Raw genomic sequence first — 20,082 nt, forward strand, 5'->3', positions numbered from 1 at the left:
GTCACTCTGGTCATGTTTCAGAGGAGTCACATGCTTAATGAAGTCATTAAATCGTTGTTGTTTTGTAATGAATATTTTCATCTTTACCTCAGAAAAGTGATTCACATCTTCGAGTACGCAAGCAAAGCTTCAGGAAAGATCAACCCCAGGGATGATGCTGGTTGTTCCAGACAGTGCATGTTTGTTCATGCCCACTGGATGAATGCGTGCATAATGACATGTTTCATAAGATGTTTCTGGATAATTTTTTTGCCACTTTGGGAGACAAAGAGGGTGTGGATATTTGTAATGTAATATGTGCACAAACATAAAGGGTGTGTGTAAATAAATTATGCAACATTAAAATAAAATAGCAAATATTGTTAAATACAACTCCATCACAATAAATCGCGATTAATCATTTGACGGCACTAATATACAGTAGCCTATATATATATATATATATAAGCTAATTGTTATGATTATAATTTGCTAATTATCAGCAATATTGGGAATGGATAACGGATGGGGACAGTGGGGACAGTACATCCAAAATTTTATTCACTACATTTCAAATTCACTTTAAAAGACTTACCAGGCTGTCAATGAAATCAGCCTTTTTTTCTACATATTTCAAGCGTCTTGTTCTGTTGTATTTTTAATTGTGATACAGCCACTGACAGTATTATGTTCTCCACGCTAGAGGTCGCTCTTTCCATAACCGGCTGTCTGCACCAGTCTTCACTATCAGCGTGTTCTTCTCAAAAACATTAGAATGAAATGTGAAAAACGGGCGGGGTTTAGTGGCTCAGACGTTTTCTCTTATTGGTCAAGTATTATGTGTCTAAATAATAATAGTCATATTTAAAATCTTCACCCTTTTAATATCAATTCATTGGCTATTAAAGTTTATTAGTGCCATTATTCAGTTGCAAATTATTGTCCAGGCCGACGCTGAAGAAGCACATAAACTCGTGATGCGTGTTACTTTTCTCATCAATGGTTAGGATGCACCATTCACAGTCGAATGTGATTACTGGATAAGATTTTTCGAATGTGATTTTATAGAAATTACTGTGGTGAGTTAGTCTGCTTGTTTCTCAGATAACAATCCTTGAAATGAATTTATTTAATATTTTATACTTTATGGCGCACAAATATCATCAATAACTCAAAATGCGTTCAGAGATTTGAATGTGACTCAATGGACGCTTGAGTTTTCTGAGCCACCAAACGCCCCTCAGAGGTGTCTAATATGAAAGTTAATAGTAACGTTAGTCGTCTCATGGTTCGTGTTGTGCGTGCAATTTTGTCTCAAAGCCGATGGCACCCTCTTCCATTGGCTCATGACAGCAACTGAGTGGATGTAATACATATTTCATCTTCTGCTCTGCTGGACTAAATCTAACGTTACACAATCTGTGTGACAGAAGTCGGCACAACACACGCAGGTAGCTGTTACTTTCCTTTCATTCTGTTAGATAGCTGTGTGTTCATAGTCATGTGGCAAAGTATCAGCATGTATTGCACATGTACTGCTGCTTTGTTGTCCATGTTTGACCTATCAAATGTTTTTCAAATGACAAATGAGTTAATACGCTTATTTGAGAGTAGGGAACTATTGTGCACTTGAACTTGCGTCTCTGCACGGCTGTGGTCATTTTACAAGGTCCTTCAAGGTCCACATATGTTTATTAAAGTTTTAATTTATTGCACCTTCTCAGTACTGTCCTCTTTTCATGTTCCTGTGATCCTGCAATAGTGCCACGAGTCTGGTGCATGAGGGTCAGACTCATTCCTCTTATGTGACAACTGTAACTTACAAGAAATTAATATGGTTGTGCTGTTTTATTAAGGAACTACATCAAATAAAGGGGTGCACCACCATACCAGATATTCAGTGTGCACTTGAACTTGCGTCTCTGCACAGCTGTGGTCATTTTACAAGGTCCTTCAAGGTCCACATATGTTTATTAAAGTTTAAATTTATTGCACCTTCTCAGTACTGTCCTCTTTTCATGTTCCTGTGATCCTGCAATAGTGCCACGAGTCTCGTGCATGAGGGTCAGACTCATTCCTCTTATGTGACAACTGTAACTTACAAGAAATTAATATGGTTGTGCTGTTTTATTAAGGAACTACATCAAATAAAGGGGTGCACCACCATACCAGATATTCAGAAATATGCTCAGGTCAAGCATGCACTTTATTAGTGTTTTTAACATTTTATTGTATTAATTAAATTGATTATTTACACATTGGCAAGAAAATGAACTAGGCTGTAAATAAAGCAATAAACATGGTTCTTAACAGAATGGAAATAAATGCTTACATTGGGGTGTATAATCTAAATTATGTAAATAAGTTTATTTCATTTTTATCAAACAGAGTCTAGGATTTTAAAGTGACAAACCAGCTAATAAGTCAAACCTCACAGAATTGATCAAGGCATATCAATACTTACAGATGTCTGTTGTTGTTTCACACCAGAAATAAGTAAAATTGAGGACATGGGGAAAAGCCTGTGACATTATTACAAGTACAACCATATTCCCAATAAAAAAATAAAACAAATATTCCCAAAACATTTCTGGTTCGAAACAGCTTTGTAGTTACAATATTTAAAATTCACTCATACTGTAAGTTCACTTAATTATTATATTGTTATAAAACAAATATAAACAAAACTTTTAAAATGTATTGAGGAAATGGAAACTTAATGCATGACAGTAATGATCCATGAGTCAGATTTCATGCTCAGTCATTTCCTTAAGTGTATATGTAAAAGTAGTTTAATTTTTTTTCCCAAATTTGGTGTTTTATGTTTTCATATTTCTGGATTGCATTTAAATGGGTTAATTAAACTTTTAATTTAAAATGTTAAATTTAACAACGTAGTAAATCTTTTCAAATGTATTTAAATAAATATATACATATACTTTATATATACAAATAGTATTTTTCTTTTCTTTTTTCTTTAAAAAGCTACACAAAGGAGTTCTATTATAACTAATAAAGTTTTTGACGCTTTGTGAGATTATGAATAGGAGAAGGATATCATTCCAGAATTTCCCAACCTGTCAGACTACTTCCTGGACACGCCTCCTTTTCTAGCAAAGGAACATCTCCGAACAGAAAGAGGAAGTGCTTTAATCTCATTCTCTGATTCTGTGTGTGTCTGCTGGTGAGTACGTGTCATTTCGGGTTGTTTATATGTATATTTTTCTGATTTTCTTGCTGTGCAGAGTGACATTTAACCCTCAATGATTGTGCGGCAGTTGACGTGTAGGGGGCTGACCTCTCACCTCTGTGCGGCAGTCAGACTGAACTGGAGCGCTCCAAAGATGGCTAGACCAAGCTCAAGTAAAACACTTTTAAGACTGTCTTCACTGTGTATGTATGGCAGTGGATGGCCTGTGAATTAAATGGTTTGCAATTTGTTTCATTTTGCAGATTTAACAATGTTTCATGAGGATTTTGCTAAAGCCAAGCACATTGCTATCATTACGGGGGCCGGAGTGAGTGCAGAGAGTGGAGTACCAACCTTTAGAGGACAGGGGGGCTACTGGAGGAAATGGCAGGCACAGGTAACCCACACATATTGTATACACATCACACATTTTTTACTATCTGATCTTAGTTTCAATATAGGACTTATACCAAGGTTTTTCAAACGTTTTGATGCTAGGACTCAAATATGACAATCCCTTTGTGATGATCCCTTCTGTTGATAAATAAAGGCAGCTATATATAAAGGAGAATATTAATGTAATATTATTTTCCAAAATGACATTTTTAATATACCAAAACAAATAGTTAAAGGATTATCTTATTAAAATATTGTATTTTTAATTACGTTTACAATGTATGTGAATTTAACAATTATTTTTATTTTAGAAAATTATTTTGGGGGAAAAAAACTAGAAAAACAAAGAATATGAATTAATTACAATTAATGCATTGATTTCTGAAGTCTTTAAAAAGCATAATAAAATAGTATAACATTTTGTGAATGTGAATGTACCTTAAACAGATTTCATTAATATCCTAATGTTAACTTTGACAGCTCTAAAAAAATATATATTTCAAATTTTTCACAGACACATTTGAAAACCCCTGACTTATATAGTACTTGGCAGAGCATAACAGCGTAAGCACAGTGACTACAAGGCGATATCATGCTCCAATTGACAACATAACAACATAAAAAGTCTTTCTTTGTTATGTAAAACACCTCATTTGAAACGGTGTGAGACTTTGAAAAGTAGTGGAAAAGTTACAGTAGGGTACCAGTTGTATATTATACTGCATGACTTTTCTTTAATTTATGATTCAGAGTTATATACAAATGGGCCTGTAAAACATAGTTTACATTTTGCGTTGCAAATAATGACTGTAAACTTTCAACATCTATTGTATTTGACAGCTCTGACCAAATTTGTCAGGTTACCTGTAACAGAGCATATAAACGCTGTAGTCACACCACGTGTAAGCAAGCAAACATGAATAATAATAATAATAATTTTAATATATTAATATTAAATATTAAAATGAACAATTTAATCAAATGAAAATATAACAATTCTTTTACAACAGAACATTGATGTTTTATTTTTTAAGTGCCGCACAACAGAATATATATAGATAATTTTATTATAAATAGTACTCTAATACTTTTCTGTCATAATTCTTCAAGTTCTTAGTTTCACACCACATGTACATAAGCGAACATTAACAGGAGTCTCTCTTTTTTTCTCTGTCTTTCAGGATTTGGCAACCCCTGAAGCTTTCTCTCGAGATCCTTCTTTAGTATGGGAATTTTACCATTACAGGCGGGAGGTGGGTCACACATTGCTGACTAAATGGTTACCAATATCATAATGCCATTTGTTTCTTTCAGTGATCAATTCACTGTTATATTTATAAATTTGGTATAGTATAATATACATGCCTGGAATGCTATGTTTATACTTATAACTACTTTTCTTCTACTACTACTTTTTCTTCTATATGCATGTTTTGCATCCTTAGAATTGCAGTAAGGAATCTGAAAGAACGCCACTGTTTATTTCTGAGACTGAAATTCACACAGCATCCACATGGTTACTTTACAATAGTAGATCGGTTATGAGATGCGTGCTTGCATTATTATTATTTTTTTTTAAATAGTCTTTATTAATGTTGGCACAATACCAAAATTTCAATTGTAGGTACCAATATGAGAAAAAAACACTATATTATAATATATCAAACCTATCTAAAATGTAATGATATAATAATATATTTTAATTAACACTAACTGAAAAAAACGTATAAAATGCAAATAATTAAAAAAACTACTACATAAAGATGATTATTATTACATTTTGAAAATTTTACTAGCCACTTTCAGCATCACATGTCGTTATATATTTAAACACTGGGGTTGCAGTTAAACAATTAAGATGAATAATTAAACAAAAAATAATGTTTGGTTGCATCCTAATAACATCTTAATTGATTTCATTTTTCATATTGTAATTAATTGTATTTAATTTGGCAGGTTATGCGCAGTAAGATGCCAAACCCAGCCCACCTGGCTATAGCGGAGTGTGAGTCCCGTCTCAGCAAGCAGGGGCGCTCTGTTGTGATCATCACTCAGAACATCGATGAACTGCACCATCGTGCTGGTTCCAAACATGTCTATGAAATCCACGGTGAGACAACAGCTACTCAAACCAGGACACCATTACAGTACATTAATTATTGGTTGACATCTGATTAACAGAAATTAAATGGATAGGGCATCTATTTGGTTGGTGGGGCTTTTGTCCCATCTTTCCATACAATCATACCTTCAAATTGAGGATATTCCCTTCAACTGATCTCTCTCTCTTCTCTCTTTCTCTCTAGGTAGTCTATTTAAAACCCGCTGCATTAGCTGTGGAGAAGTCAAAGCCAACCACAAGAGTCCAATCTGTCCTGCTCTGGAGGGGAAAGGGTAAAAGCTCATGCAAACACATGACCATTATTTCATCAAATATTTAAACCACAAGAGAATGCACTCTCTGTATATGCTTTTCTCTTTCTTTTTTCAATTCTCAGAGAGCCTGACCCCAGTTCCAAGGATGCCAGAATACCAGTGGAGCACCTGCCCAGGTTTGTGAGTATGGGCTTTGTTGCAGATCAGTAAGTAGACTGTGATTAGTCAGAAATTGCAGTACTTTGTTAAATGCAGCTATTTTACCGGGTGCTGTTCCGTTACGAAATTTGCCAGCATATGTAATAAACACAGTTGTGTGCAAATCTGCAAAATGTTCTGCATGCTGTAGTTCTGTGCAGATTTTTGTGCAGAATCAGATTTTTAAACTGTTTTAGATTTTGACAGTTTGCAAAGAACTGAGAACTACACTACACTGTTTGGGGTTTTAAAATAAATGGGATGCTTCTATTCAGCGAGGACACATTAAAGTGATCAGAAGTGACAGTAAAAATGTTTACATTGTTATGAAAAAAAACCCAGTTTTAAATAAATGCTGTTCTTTTAAACTTTTTTTTTTTTTGATTCATCAGAGAACCCTGAAAAATGTATCAGTTTCCACAAAAATGTTAAGCAGCACAACTGTTTTCAACATTGATAATAATAAGAAATGTTTATTGAGCACCAATGTTATGCTGTGCGCATATCAGGATGATTTCTGAAGGATCATGTGACACTGAAGACTGGAGTAGTGATAGCTGAAAATTCAGCATTGCATCACAGGAATAAATGACATTTTTAAATATATTAAAATAAAACAGTGATTTTAATTTATAATAATGTTTCACAATATTACAGTTTTTACTGCATTTTAGATCAAATAAGTATAGCCTTGGTGAACATTTTTTCAAACACATGAAAAAATTATGTTGCATTAAAAAAAATTGTGTAGTGTATGTTGCATTATTAAAAGAAAAAAAAGACACAGTTACTTAGACTGCCTGCTTCAACTCACAACTCTTCCAAACATCACCCATTACTGCCAGCATATCAGGAATTATGTCCTGTGCTGCAACAAATCTAATCAGATGCTGCTGGAATGCATACCTCTGGTTTGCTTTACTGTAAACATACTGTAAGGCTGTATAATTTAGAGAGGTAGGAGGGTAGTCATGTAATACGAAATTGGGGCTGCTTTGGTGCAAGAAACCTCAACAAGCATTATAACTGGACTTCATGGGGAAATTAAAAAAAGATGTAAAGATCAATACAGATATAACTTGAGAATAGTAACACTTTTTCTCCAGCAGTGGGCAGCATATATCCACGTGTTTAATATTTCATGTTCAGGATGTTAGTTTTGTACTTTATGTTTATAGGTGTGACAGAAGAGGTTGTAATGGATTGCTGAGGCCTCATGTGGTTTGGTTCGGAGAGACTCTGGATTCAGATATTCTCACCGCTGTGGAGCAGGAGCTGGAAAAATGTGATCTCTGCTTAGTGGTGAGTGATAGCAAATGAATGCATAAAACACTAATACAGAACCAAGTGAGCTGACTACCTAGAAAGGATTTTAAGGCATCAAGAATAGGCCTATTCCAGAAACCTTACTCTGCTGTTTATAATGCTTTATTTTGATGAAATCCAAAATTCACATTACATGTTTTTATTTTTAGCTTACTAAAGTATTGAGTTGTTAGCTTAGCAACAGGCTAAAACCAAACTCCATTAGAATGAGTTACCAGAGATCAGTCAGTAATTTTCATGAGCCTTCAGCATGCAAAAAAGAAAGGAAAGCTATCTTGCAGTTTATTAAGTGAGTCAGATGTTGATTTATTGACCGCTCTGATGAATTTAGTGAATTAATTCAGTGAAAGACTCTTCAAGCCAGTAATATGAGTTAAAATGAATCACTTAAAGAGGCTGCTCAAATGGGTAATTCGTTCACGATTCGGACGTCACTGGAGTTTTTTTTCAGTCTTTTTATCACATCACATTCAATTCAGCCTGCAAAATTACATTTACAATTGGAGTAAATGGGATTTATGTTTTTTACACTGTGGCTCTAGAGATTCAGCATTGCAGGAAACCCTGGCATAACAGCAACATAATAAATACTCTTACAATACTATTACAAAATTATACTGGTTAACATATTTATACCGTTTTAAATGTAGGTTTGCGAGGTCTGTGACTAAGAAGGTAGCTGCCTAAAATATTTACAACACAATATTGTCAATCCCTCATACAGATGCGTTTGTGTTGACAGCTTTATAGAAAGAATTTGTCACCTCCAACTGTATTCTGTGTTTGTCACATTGTTTTCTTGTCTCTAGGTGGGCACCTCCTCCGTAGTTTACCCAGCAGCCATGTTCGCTCCTCAGGTGGCAGGTAGAGGAGTGCCTGTAGCTGAATTCAACATGGAGTGCACACCTGCTACTATGCGCTTTAAGTAAGACATACAAATACACAAACTATCACTTTACACGAGTCACAGAGATGCCTCTCAGTCAGCCCATTCAACGGGATAACGCATAGCTTCTCTATTGCGCACAAGCCTCCACATACGCACAGACTCTAAGTGACGTCTCTCGCTGTCGCATTTGAGCAAACACTGAACGGTACATTTCACAGAACAAATTGAACACCTGCGTGTGGGTTATTTGAGATGTGTTTCTCACCAACAGATATCACTTTGAGGGTCCTTGTGGTGTCACACTGCCTCCTGCCCTGGAACGCCACGAGAGCGAGGCCATTTAAGGAGAGAGAAGGCATGACCCATTCGTTCATGCCTACTGCATAGAGCACTTGAACTGAGAGCACATGGGATTGGTTCATGCCTTCATGTGATTGGTTTTCCTGTGGTTTGTGTGCTATGAAGATTTACAGCAAAGGCTGAAATTAAATTTTAAATAGTGTCTTTTTGAGTGTTTTCTTGGCCTGTGTAGGAGCGTTTTGTGCAAGTTGTGTTTTTGGCATTGGATCTTAGTGGATTTGTGATTCATGGGTAATTAATTTACAGTGTTTCCACAGTCGTGGAATACCTGGGAATTTAAAAATCGTAATTTCCAGACTCAGAAAAGTCAAGGAAGATAATAGTTTTAAAGAGTTCTGGAAATTTCCATCATGAGTAAGTTTTCAATGTGATCACCTCTGAAATATTTCATCAGCTAAAAATAACTGGCTGGAAAAATCATGAAAATTGATTGGTCAAATGTTGTTGGTACCCTGAATGTACATGTAGGACTAGACACTAATGCAATATAATGATTTTGAATGAGCTGTAACAGGATGAGCACAGACAGACACAATGGATGTGGAATCAGAAGTTTTATTTGAAATAAAATAACCATAAAATAAAGTGTCCAAGGGGAATACTTAAAAACACATGAGTACATGAACAAGATTTATGACTGGTTTTCCTTTAAATTCTATTGTTAGTGTTAGGTTATTAAAGGGATAGTTCACCCAAAAATGAAAATTCTATCATTAATGACTCACCCTCATTTCGTTCCGAACTCATAAGACCTTCGTTCATCTTCAGAACACAAATTAAGATATTTTTGATGAAATCCGAGAGCTTTCTGACCCGCCATAGACAGTAAAATGAAGTTCTTAGCAATGCATATTACTAATCAAAAAGTAAGGTTTGATATATTTACGGTAGGAAATTTACAAAATAACTTCATGGAACGTCTCGGTTACGTATGGTAACCCTCGTTCCCTGAAGGAGGGAACCTGGTTTTGTGGTCCAGGGTCACAAAAATGAAAAAAAAAAAAAAGCTCCAGGTTTGCTTTACTTCTTTGTAGGGCTGCACAATTTGGCCAACACTAATTAAAAAATGAATATATATCAATATGACATTTAATATGATAATAATATTATTGTTTTATTATGATTGTAGTATACAGTATATATATTAAATTATAATATTCTTATTGATTACCATTATATGACTATTATTACTAAATAAAACTACTGTGTTCAACTAAAGAAATATTTTTTTAATATTTCACTTAAAATAATTTTTATTTTACTTTTCAAAATATATATTTTTTTACAGTACAACAGTAAAATTACAATACTAATCTTTATTATAGTGAAAAGATGCAGGGACTGGGAGCCCTAAAAATGTCTCATTTGTTGATAAGTGCTTCTCATTACAAGTGTGGAAAGATGGTTGGCACATGTTGTGTTCCCAAATGCACATTATAAATGACCCAAACTCAGAGCACATGCCGAGATGAGTTTGCATAGAGCAGCATTTACTACAAACTGAGCTGCTCTGAAACACTGAACACACTGAATCATGAGCTGCTTGTGTGTAAATGAACACAGTGCCTAATTTCAGTCTACACATACACATATTTATTTGCATCGCAGATTTTGCCATTTGATAATCATGCTACAGTGAGCCATATTTCGATTTTATTTAGTTTCGCACAGCCCTAGTTTGTGTTTAAGGTTGACTGCAAAATTTGTCAGAGATTACTGTTTAAATTGTGCCACTTTTAGCCAGTGGTTGGGATATGTTGGCATATGTATCATGAGCTGTATATGTATGTATGAGTGTTTTTTTTTTGTTTTTTTGTCAAAGTCAATAGATGATTTTGAGTGACTCTGTGTGTGTTTGTGTGCATGCACCTTGTGGCATCGGGTCACCTTGATTCTGTCTAGTCCGATGCCAGATTCCACGGTCCAGCTGGAAATCTCTCTCTCCTCTCCCTCTCTCTCTTTCACTGGCATGACTTGTACAACCAAGCAGAATAAAAGCTGCATTTTGTTTGACACCTCCTGGTCCAACTCGGGTGTCCTGCTTACCTGCATATGTATACAGATTCATCCTTGCATGTTAACACGAGATTGTGGAATGATGCTGCGTGAATCGCTTGACTTATCTGACTTACAAATGTGCAACAGAATGCACATTTGCGTCTAAGAAATTGAATGTGTCTTCACAGACTGACACTGTTACTAAAATGCTGTTTTGGTGTTTATATGTGCGAGATGGGTAAGGGGGGTGGTGGGGGGTGGTTGTACGTCGGTGTTTGTAAATGATAAATGAGTGTGTAGTTTTGAGGTGTGTGTAACCGATCGCTGTTGGTGTGTGTGCATTTGGTCTCCTAGAGAGACTGGCTCATTAGTTTCTGAGGCGATGAGAGAGGTCTGCTCCAAAAATAACACACACCATTTCCTGTCCATTAAACCACAATTTCACACCAATCTGAGCTTAACGACGTACGTGCGCGCATGCACAATAAATATCTCCCCTGACATACGCTTAGCCTCTAAAATCCTCTGAGACACACAACATCAATCCTACACACACATACACGCATGGTCCCATTAAATATCGATTTCACACCAATCTGAGCGTCTCCCCAGTCTGGGCTTGTCAGAGGACAGGGATAGAGAGATGCAGGGGAGGGAGCAGGAGGATAGGAATGGAGTGATGGAGAGGAGGAGGACACTAGTGGGAGAGACGTTTGGTGTGATATGGATCTTGTTGTGTTTCTGCATGATAATTACTTTTTTGTTCCATATTTTGACAATTTGTTGATAGTTATAATAAGAGAGTAAGTTTTTTTAATGTAATTAGTTTTTAGTAGATATTGTTTTAGATTAATTCCTGGATAACTTCTTAGAAAATATACACCGTTCCAGCAACTGAAAATCTCGAAATATCAGAAAATTGGAAAATGGTCATTTTTAGGCCTGGAAAGTAATTATTTAAAAGTCATTAAAATTAATAAAAGACCATTGAAATTTCTACTCTGAATAATAATTTTATTACTGCAATATCAGAAAATTGGAAAATGGTCATTTTTAGGCCTGGAAAGTAATTATTTAAAAGTCATTAAAATTAACAAAAGACCATTGAAATTTCTACTCTGAATAATAATTTTATTACTGTTGTCGGCTCTATAATATTTAATTGACTAGAAATTGTGTGTGAGTGCAGTCTCTGTAACATGATTTTAAAGTTGACATGAAATTAAAAGTAACCCAGGTTATTTTCTTGATATATGTAAATGATCTGGTTGAAGTCCATCCATGCATTTATAGTTATTTACCTTTGCATATCTATATGATATTTATATAAATGTCATAGCTTACTATTTTTGTGATATGACCGACTTCTCTGCTGACGTATGCAAGGCTGTGCAATAGTTAAGCCAGTTGCATTCATATCTGCCTCCATTATGATATGCAATGCTCACTTTTAACACTCCAATCAATACCCGATGGATAAAATAAAGTTCTGTCCTACTTAAAAAAAAAAATTCTGATAATCTGTTTCACTCAAACATAAGTCACAATATGGATGTGCAGTTGGGTTTCATGCCAGCTTCACAAAATCTTTGCCAAGTCATCACAAGCAGCTAAAAAATCATGGCACAGTCATGAAAATTCATTGTTAATATAGTGTGGGAACTCTGAATCTAGGTCTGAAGTGCTGTGAAATTTAATGATTTTTAGAGAGCTGTAGCTGGCTGAGAAAAAAAAAATACAGATGCAGTGTCAGGCCTAAGAGAGGCTTCTCAAATAAAATAACCATAAAACCCTAAAATAAAGTGTCCATGGCGAATATATAGTATGATTTAAGGTTTGGAAGTGCTGAGAAGGGCGTATGTTCCTGAAGTCCAGGTTGTGTGTTCTTGCAGATCCAAAAAGGGAGCGTTAAAGGATTCTCTCTGGACACTTTATTTTTTTCTTTTTAATGTTTTATGTTACTTTTATTTAAATTAAATGCCTCTATGAGGCTGTGTGTCACACGCATTGTGCTTATCCAGCCACAAGGGCATCATTTAGGAAGAATGAATCAAATACAATCTTTATTTATCACAGCACAACCAGGAACAGTGGAATTTATTTCCATTACTGTCACGTTCTGTGGCCATAAAACAGCACAACATATTACAGGGACAGTCCCTCTGGAGCAACTTGGGGTTAAGTGTCTTGTTCAAGGGCACAACTGTGATGACTTATGACGCACTTCTAATAGGACTCAAACCAGTAACCTTCCGGTTACCAGGCCTGAGCCGTAACCTCTCACAATCTCACAGTGTTTCACCAATCCAGAGACTTTGGTTAATTGCAGAGGTTCCTATACAGTTGTAGCTTAGCTTTCAGGTTTAGCTAAAGAAATGTGAGGCCAAAATGACCAATGTTCTCATGGGTGTCTTTAACATCTGTCTTGGACAACTGTCCCCTCAGGCATCAGGACTGATGCTCTTGAAGTTACCCTTAACTAAGGAGGTCTAATAAACCTGGAGGGAGCTATCCGTTAGCAATCATCTCAGTTCCAGAAACAATTTCTTTAGACAATCATATGATTAGTCACATGCCATTCTTGGCTCAAGTGGTTGGTTAAAAAAATGTCAAGAACTTAGTGTCCTTGAGTAAAACTGAAGGTGGGGAGTATTGGGATTGTTAAAAATGCAAATGAAACTTTCTCCAGGCTTTATAGACCTCCCTGTACCCTTACAAACAGGGTAATGCCGGGTTCACACTGCACGATTTTCAAAGTCATCAGATCGTTGCTTTTCTCACACAGCATGACAGTGTGGAGTTCCATCCAGTTGCTGTTGTGTGCACACTACACAATGGATCGGTGACAGGGGACACATATTACACATTTTCTCAATAGAAAGAATCGCCGATATCTCTGCATCGTCTACATACTACGTTTCACAATCAAACACGCGCGAGAATTAATACGTAATAACGTAAGATCACGCGAGAGACATGCTCGTTCTCATGCGAGCATAGATTTGTTTCTGTCAAAAATGGCAGCCTGCAAAAAGCTTGCAATCCAAGTTGTCTCTACACTGATTTGCAATGAAAAATAAACAAAGAAGAATATGAAAGAGAGAATGGTTGCTTGCAGAAATCACGCATGCTGATGTTTTGTTGCAGATCTATGACTCCTCCCACTGAACCTTCCCTTGCCCTGTCTCTTGCTCTCTCATTGGCTGTAGGTCATCACTGATGTCATTTCCAGTCAAAACACATTTCACACCACAGAACTATGAGTCGCCGACAGGTCCAGATATTTAGGGTGGCCACATATTTGAAGATTTTAAGCCCGATTTGCACCCCGAACATTCGAGATTCGAGACTTGTCGCAAAACTTTTTGTCCAAAAATCCTCTATTGTGTGGCGTCATTATGATTATTTAACTACTTATTTAACCAATTGAGACAGAACATCCCCGAACTCAAATCATGAATATCAAACATGTTTGATATTTACGACACTTGATCAGGTTGCCTCTGATGTGATAGCAGCGATAGCCAATGAGAGCGAGCAAGTGTCACATACTACTGGATGTCGCGTGCTTTTATAGCTGAAACTTGGCAGCCACAAACATGCTACGAAAGTATAGTACTGAGAAAGAACATCACGCATATTCTTTTTTTCTATTTTGTTTAACAGAATGCTTGCTAGGAGAAATAGTTGACAACGTTGATTATCCTCCATATGTTTTTCTTCTCTAGTCACATTTGATCTCATGGTTAAAACTGTCTTCATGACTGTGGTCTCCCATGGTTTTAAAATCGGTTAAGATTTGAAAATCTAGTGTGTCCCAGGCCTTAGCATGCCAAATATCTCACGGGCGTCGGTGACACGTCGGTGCTTTTTTCAGATTGTGTCTTTGATAACACACTATGTGATTGTCACTTGAACAAGCACCAATTTGCCTTCAGTTTTGGGTATTTGTCATTGATTTCCACAAAACTGTCGGTGAGTGAACATTGGGGCTAAAATCGTGCAGTGTGAACCCAGCATAAGACCGAAGCGAACCAGCCAAATACTGACCCCTTCCCCTGCCCCCAAGGGGTTCTTTTTGTGGTGCCCACAAACTTAAACGGGTGGTTCTTTAACTGTAGTGACCCTGATGATGTCTAGGACAATGGGGTTGTTAGAAGGTCAAGGAATACTTTCCTTGTGGATTTTTTTTCAGTTTCTATTTAATGACTCCGTTCATTCTACTTGACCTGAAAGGAATGACCAGTCAGTGTCCATTAGCTTAAGATGCCTTCCAAAAAATTTGCTTAAGATGCCTACTTCCGTTGGCAGTAAAGTGTGTACCCTGATCTGAGTGAATGTGATAGGGGCTCCCCAGTGGTGGATGAGAAGAGTACAGTGAGCAAATACAGTTTTCACACATCCAGAAAACTGGTGTCCCCTTGCCACTTAGAGGTAAAGCATGATCCACTTGTTGACACTGACATTGATATGCAAATATTTTCAAAGAAATGTGAGTCTTCATATTTCCCTTTTGTCAGGGAATGTTGGGTAACAGAGTCGGAACCCTTTTTTGTTTTTATTTATTTTATCACCAAGTTGTTTGCAAAAGTTGCTGATAGTCCTACAGGGGGATTTCGTAATAGTTGCACCAAAAGAGAAGCTGGCCATCTGGGCCATATCGTTTTAATGCCAAGTAGGACATACAGGATCATGAGATTCCACTTACGAATGCCATCACCTTTGACAGCATCCCCTTCAGGCTCTGGTCCTTTGCAATATTTTTAGAAGTCGCTTCCGGAGAGGAATTAGTTCTGGATTGAGGATGGCATAATCAAGGAGATCAATCGAGGTAGGTCTGCAATTAAAGTATACCCAGGGTTATGAATTCATAACCCTGGGTATACTTTAATTGCAGACCTACCTCGATCTAACCCAGTACACTGTAAGAGCACATTCATGATGAGTAGTGCAACCAAGGGTGCGGAAATAGTCTTATTGAAGCTTATAGTCCTCACCATTGCAATCTTTGGCATCTACAGTGTTGCATGCTTTAAGTTGTCCTGTGAGGGGGTGGGAATTTCAGCCTGACAGAATGCAGTGTTGTTCAAACCTGGATACAAATTATTAATGCATCCTCAAATTTCCAAGTAGAGATGTCAGTTGGCCAATGTGTTCATTAAATGAAAAAGTAATGTATTGATGCACTTTTGAGAAAGACAACTTATGCTTTAAGCAAATTTGCTGTGTAGGAAGTAAATGGAATTGATTTGGAATATTTGGAATTCTGAGCACTGACTGTTGCACTGAAACTGAATGTTTTTTTGGTTTGGCTTTCACCAAGGGCAGTCTGGTGCATGTGGCTTCTGTATTAGAGCAGGAGGAAGTCTCAACACTTTACTGTGATTCTCAGCTAGGGGTTGGTGAAACATGCAGTGATTTGTCAGCCTGGAAATCGAACAAATCTCTCAGTTACCCTTTTTCAGGGGTGCCATTCTGATGGATTGTTTTACTAAGGTCCTTTTTTTCTTCAATGTCAAAGATAAAATAAATAAATGTATTAAGAAGTGGTGGGATAGTACAAATAATAGTAATTAGTACAAGATACAAAATATCACACCAGAAAAACTTACAATTTTGAACAAGTATAGACAGTAAAATCAAAGTAGCACAAGATATTGCCAATATTCTATAATACATAATGTGTAAAAGATACATAAGAGTGTAAAATTAAGTATTGGATATTAAGTACTTTCTCTGGTCGTACCAGAAAAAAGTAGGACGAAGATACATTTAGGACTATTAATGGGAGAAATCCAAACCTAATCAGACACAACGTGACCAGAAATGTGTCTATTCACACTGAAAGTCAAAACAGAGGTTGACCTGACAATCAATCACAAAAAAAGCCAATCTGAGCATTTCTCTCTGTTTGCACACTCTCTCAAACCCACCAAAGAATGTAAAGCTAAGAACACATACCTTGTGTTTTCACAAATTCTGTAATGCTTCAGCAGATTGGATGCTTTGTTGAATTTGTCATCAATCAGATAATTTCTGGTTCTAAACTTTGACAATTAGTATATCCTTGTACATTTTTGGTAACACTTTATTTTAGGGTCTCTAGTTGCTTATTAGCATGCATATTCCTAGAATATTAGCCATTTATTAGTAGTAATTAAGCACATATTAATGCCTTATTCTACATGACCTTATTCTACATCCCTAATCCTAACCAATACCTAAACTTAACAAATACCTTACTAACTAATAAGCAGCAAATTAGGAATTTATTGAGGGAAAATTTGTGAATAGTGAATAAGTGTTCCCTATTCTAAAGTGTTACCCATTTTTTATATTTAATATACAAGAGGAGCACTAATTCAATCTAATGAGCATTCGGTGTGAATGGGATTGGCCCACAGCTGATATAGAAACCAAGCGATACTACATTTTATCACAGATTTTTTTGTATTTATTTTTTTATTTTGTGTGTGTGTGTGTGTGGGGGGTTTGGGCAAAAAACATGTAAATTAAAAAAAAAAAGATACTTTTTTTATAGTACTACTTGAAATGGAAGTATATAACCTATTTTTCAAAATAGGTTTCTACAGTACAGGTTATCAGAAGTTCTTCACTTTATTTTCTGTTCTTTTAGGTTCATCCTGTAATGTTTTTTGGAGAGTTAGCTCATGCATTCTAACAAAGAGTCTCTCATTATCACTTTGTTCTTACAATAGAGACAGACTATACTTACATTTGAGTGAGGAAGTCAGTCTTTGGAAGAACTAAAGCAGTAACAATCCATAGTCCTTGTATAAACCATAATCCTACACAGTCATAAGAGAGAAGTGAGGTTATGGTTGAAGAAATGAAGAGAGCATGTGAAATTCTCTCACGGCTCTGGAGGGAAAGGGCAGGTGGTGAGTGGGACTGAGATAAAACATTGCCGACATGAAGAAGGGTCACAGTGACTGGAGGGGAGGGGCAGCTTCTAGTAAACACAAGGCCAAGATGTTTACCAGCTTTCTGTGTAGCAGAGAATTGATAGACAAAGAAACACAGGATGATGTTTGTGAAAACTGGATGATTGAGCAGTTTGTTCACATTTTAGGACTGACAAGTTAGTTGCAAGATAGTAGGACATGACTGTTTTTGCACCATTTATGATCATAGTATATGTGTATATGCACATGTAAATAAAAGCCTGAATATTACCTCCTCTTGTTCGCTACTTAGTCAATGACACTGATCTCACTTTCTGACATGTTTGTATAAAATGAGTAATCTGTTCAGTCTGACAGTCAAATCACATATTGAGCTGATAGCATAAGCTAATATGTGCAAAGGGTTGGTGAAAAAATGGATATTTTTAGCCTTGAATGATCAAAATTTGTGTCCTGATCTTAGTCTGGGGGAGAAAAAAATGCAACAGCTCGTTCAGGCTTAGCAAATTGACAGAGAAACCCAGCCCACTGGCAACACTTCCAATGAGCCATGGACAGAGTGTCACCCTATATTACATTTAAATTTACATTTATGTTCTTTACAGAACTGATTTGCAAGAAAATGCATGTCACATACATATGTGTATATGCACATGTAAATAAAAGCCTGAATATTACCTCCTCTTGTTCGCTACTTAGTCAATGACACTGATCTCACTTTCTGACATGTTTGTATAAAATGAGTAATCTGTTCAGTCTGACAGTCAAATCACATATTGAGCTGATAGCATAAGCTAATATGTGCAAAGGGTTGGTGAAAAAATGGATATTTTTAGCCTTGAATGATCAAAATTTGTGTCCTGATCTTAGTCTGGGGGAGAAAAAAATGCAACAGCTCGTTCAGGCTTAGCAAATTGACAGAGAAACCCAGCCCACTGGCAACACTTCCAATGAGCCATGGACAGAGTGTCACCCTATATTACATTTAAATTTACATTTATGTTCTTTACAGAACTGATTTGCAAGAAAATGCATGTCACATAGCCAAGACTGCAATAATGGCAATGCCACATTACTGCAAGTTTGTATGCCTTGTAAATGCTTTATACCTTACAACTGCAACTTTAAACTGAAATATATTTCTCATAATCATGAATTTGTTTATCGTAATTGTACCTTTATCTTTTTATACTAAGTGTGACTTTAAATCTCACAATGTGAGTTTATATATCACAATGAATATATCTTGTAAAGGCAACATTATTTTTCATAATTGTGTCTTACAATATAACATACTATATCTTATTTCTCGTAATTATGAATATATTTCTTGTAATTACAACCTTATTTTCAGTGATTGTGAATTTATTTCTCATATTTTCACCTTTATATCTTGTAATTGTGACTGTATATCTTGCAACTTTATTTTTTAACAATTTTGTTTTTATTTCTTGGGATTGTAGGTTGTATGGTATTTATCATAATTATGTCTATATATTTTGCAATTGCGAGTTTCGCGTAATTGTGAAAATACCATAATTGCGGCGTTTATATCGCACAACTTGACTTGATACGGCACAATATGATTACATACCATAATTGCATTTTCATAATGGCAACTTTATATCTTACAACTGAAAAATAATTTCTCATAATCATTAATATATTTCTTGTAATTGAGACATTATTTCTCGTAATTTTGAATTTTCTTCTCATAATTGTAATTGGGACTGTATATAACTATTTTTCGTAATTGTATCTTTATTTCTCGGAATTGCGGATTAATAAATTAGCATCTATATAATGCACAGCTGTGACTAAACCTGCTTAATTTCTTGTAATTGTAATTCTTTATAACATTTCTTATTTTAAATCTCACACTTGCCTTTTTTATTGTTTAATCTTGAGGAAACATAATTTTCAATAGAAAATTTGAAATATAAAATCCAAAATATTACTTTATTAATTTCAACTGAATTGTAGATAATTACATTTTTCACCTGCATCTCAAAAAGTTCTGTAATTTGATAAATTATGGTTTCAGATTGCTTCTCTCTTTAATGCTTTAGGTCAGGTAAAAAGGTCAAGGCCTCTCTAAAAGCCACCTTGATTCTGCTTTTATGTATCAGCTTCTGTCTCTGAGCATCAAGCGGAAACACACACACAAAATTATTGATCCCACTTTTGAGCAGGACCTGTGACTCAAATGACCCTCATTTCTTATTGAATCCAGGTGGCGTGTACCACAAATGTCCTGTGTGTGTAAGTAGAGCTAACACACTGCTCTATTCACAACATACACAGAATCACACACATGTCTGCTCAGGTTTGTGTGTGTCTCACAGGGCCCTTGTGCAGATTAAGAGATTTATAAATAGAGAGAAAAAAGCTTTGCTTAGAGACTCAAATCTCGGAGCCATGCGCGGATTGCTGCATCCCTGTGG

At 35.9% G+C, this 20,082-nt stretch overlaps 2 protein-coding genes across 6 annotated transcripts in view; both read left to right on the forward strand.

Annotated features, from left to right (window-relative positions):
- The first annotated feature begins 1,225 nt into the window (after positions 1–1,225).
- On the forward strand, positions 1,226–9,280 carry LOC107712885 (NAD-dependent protein deacylase sirtuin-5, mitochondrial). 5 transcript variants are annotated; one of them, XM_016518268.1, is made up of 11 exons: positions 1,227–1,430; positions 3,016–3,167; positions 3,258–3,342; positions 3,433–3,566; positions 4,747–4,818; positions 5,522–5,675; positions 5,872–5,959; positions 6,064–6,117; positions 7,318–7,441; positions 8,275–8,390; positions 8,626–9,280. In XM_016518268.1, exons 3-11 carry the CDS (start codon positions 3,324–3,326, stop codon positions 8,696–8,698), a joined length of 834 nt encoding a protein of 277 aa, XP_016373754.1. In that variant the 5' UTR covers positions 1,227–1,430; positions 3,016–3,167; positions 3,258–3,323; the 3' UTR covers positions 8,699–9,280. The 5 variants fall into 5 exon arrangements, with proteins under 5 accessions (XP_016373751.1, XP_016373754.1, XP_016373752.1 ...); XM_016518266.1 differs by having other exon boundaries at positions 3,016–3,163; XM_016518267.1 differs by having other exon boundaries at positions 3,027–3,163.
- Positions 9,281–17,645: 8,365 nt separating this feature from the next.
- Positions 17,646–20,082, forward strand: part of LOC107712833 (adenylate cyclase type 1-like) — a 79,678-nt gene continuing 77,241 nt past the window's right edge. Inside the window, exon 1 of the mRNA XM_016518197.1 lies at positions 17,646–17,788. Within this exon, the coding sequence (XP_016373683.1) occupies positions 17,646–17,788 (143 nt within the window). The remainder of the gene's footprint in view (positions 17,789–20,082) is intronic.

The sequence above is a fragment of the Sinocyclocheilus rhinocerous genome, unplaced genomic scaffold, assembly GCF_001515625.1.
Source record: "Sinocyclocheilus rhinocerous isolate Xijiao unplaced genomic scaffold, SAMN03320098_v1.1 scaffold478, whole genome shotgun sequence".
NCBI classification, from domain to species: domain Eukaryota; kingdom Metazoa; phylum Chordata; class Actinopteri; order Cypriniformes; family Cyprinidae; genus Sinocyclocheilus; species Sinocyclocheilus rhinocerous.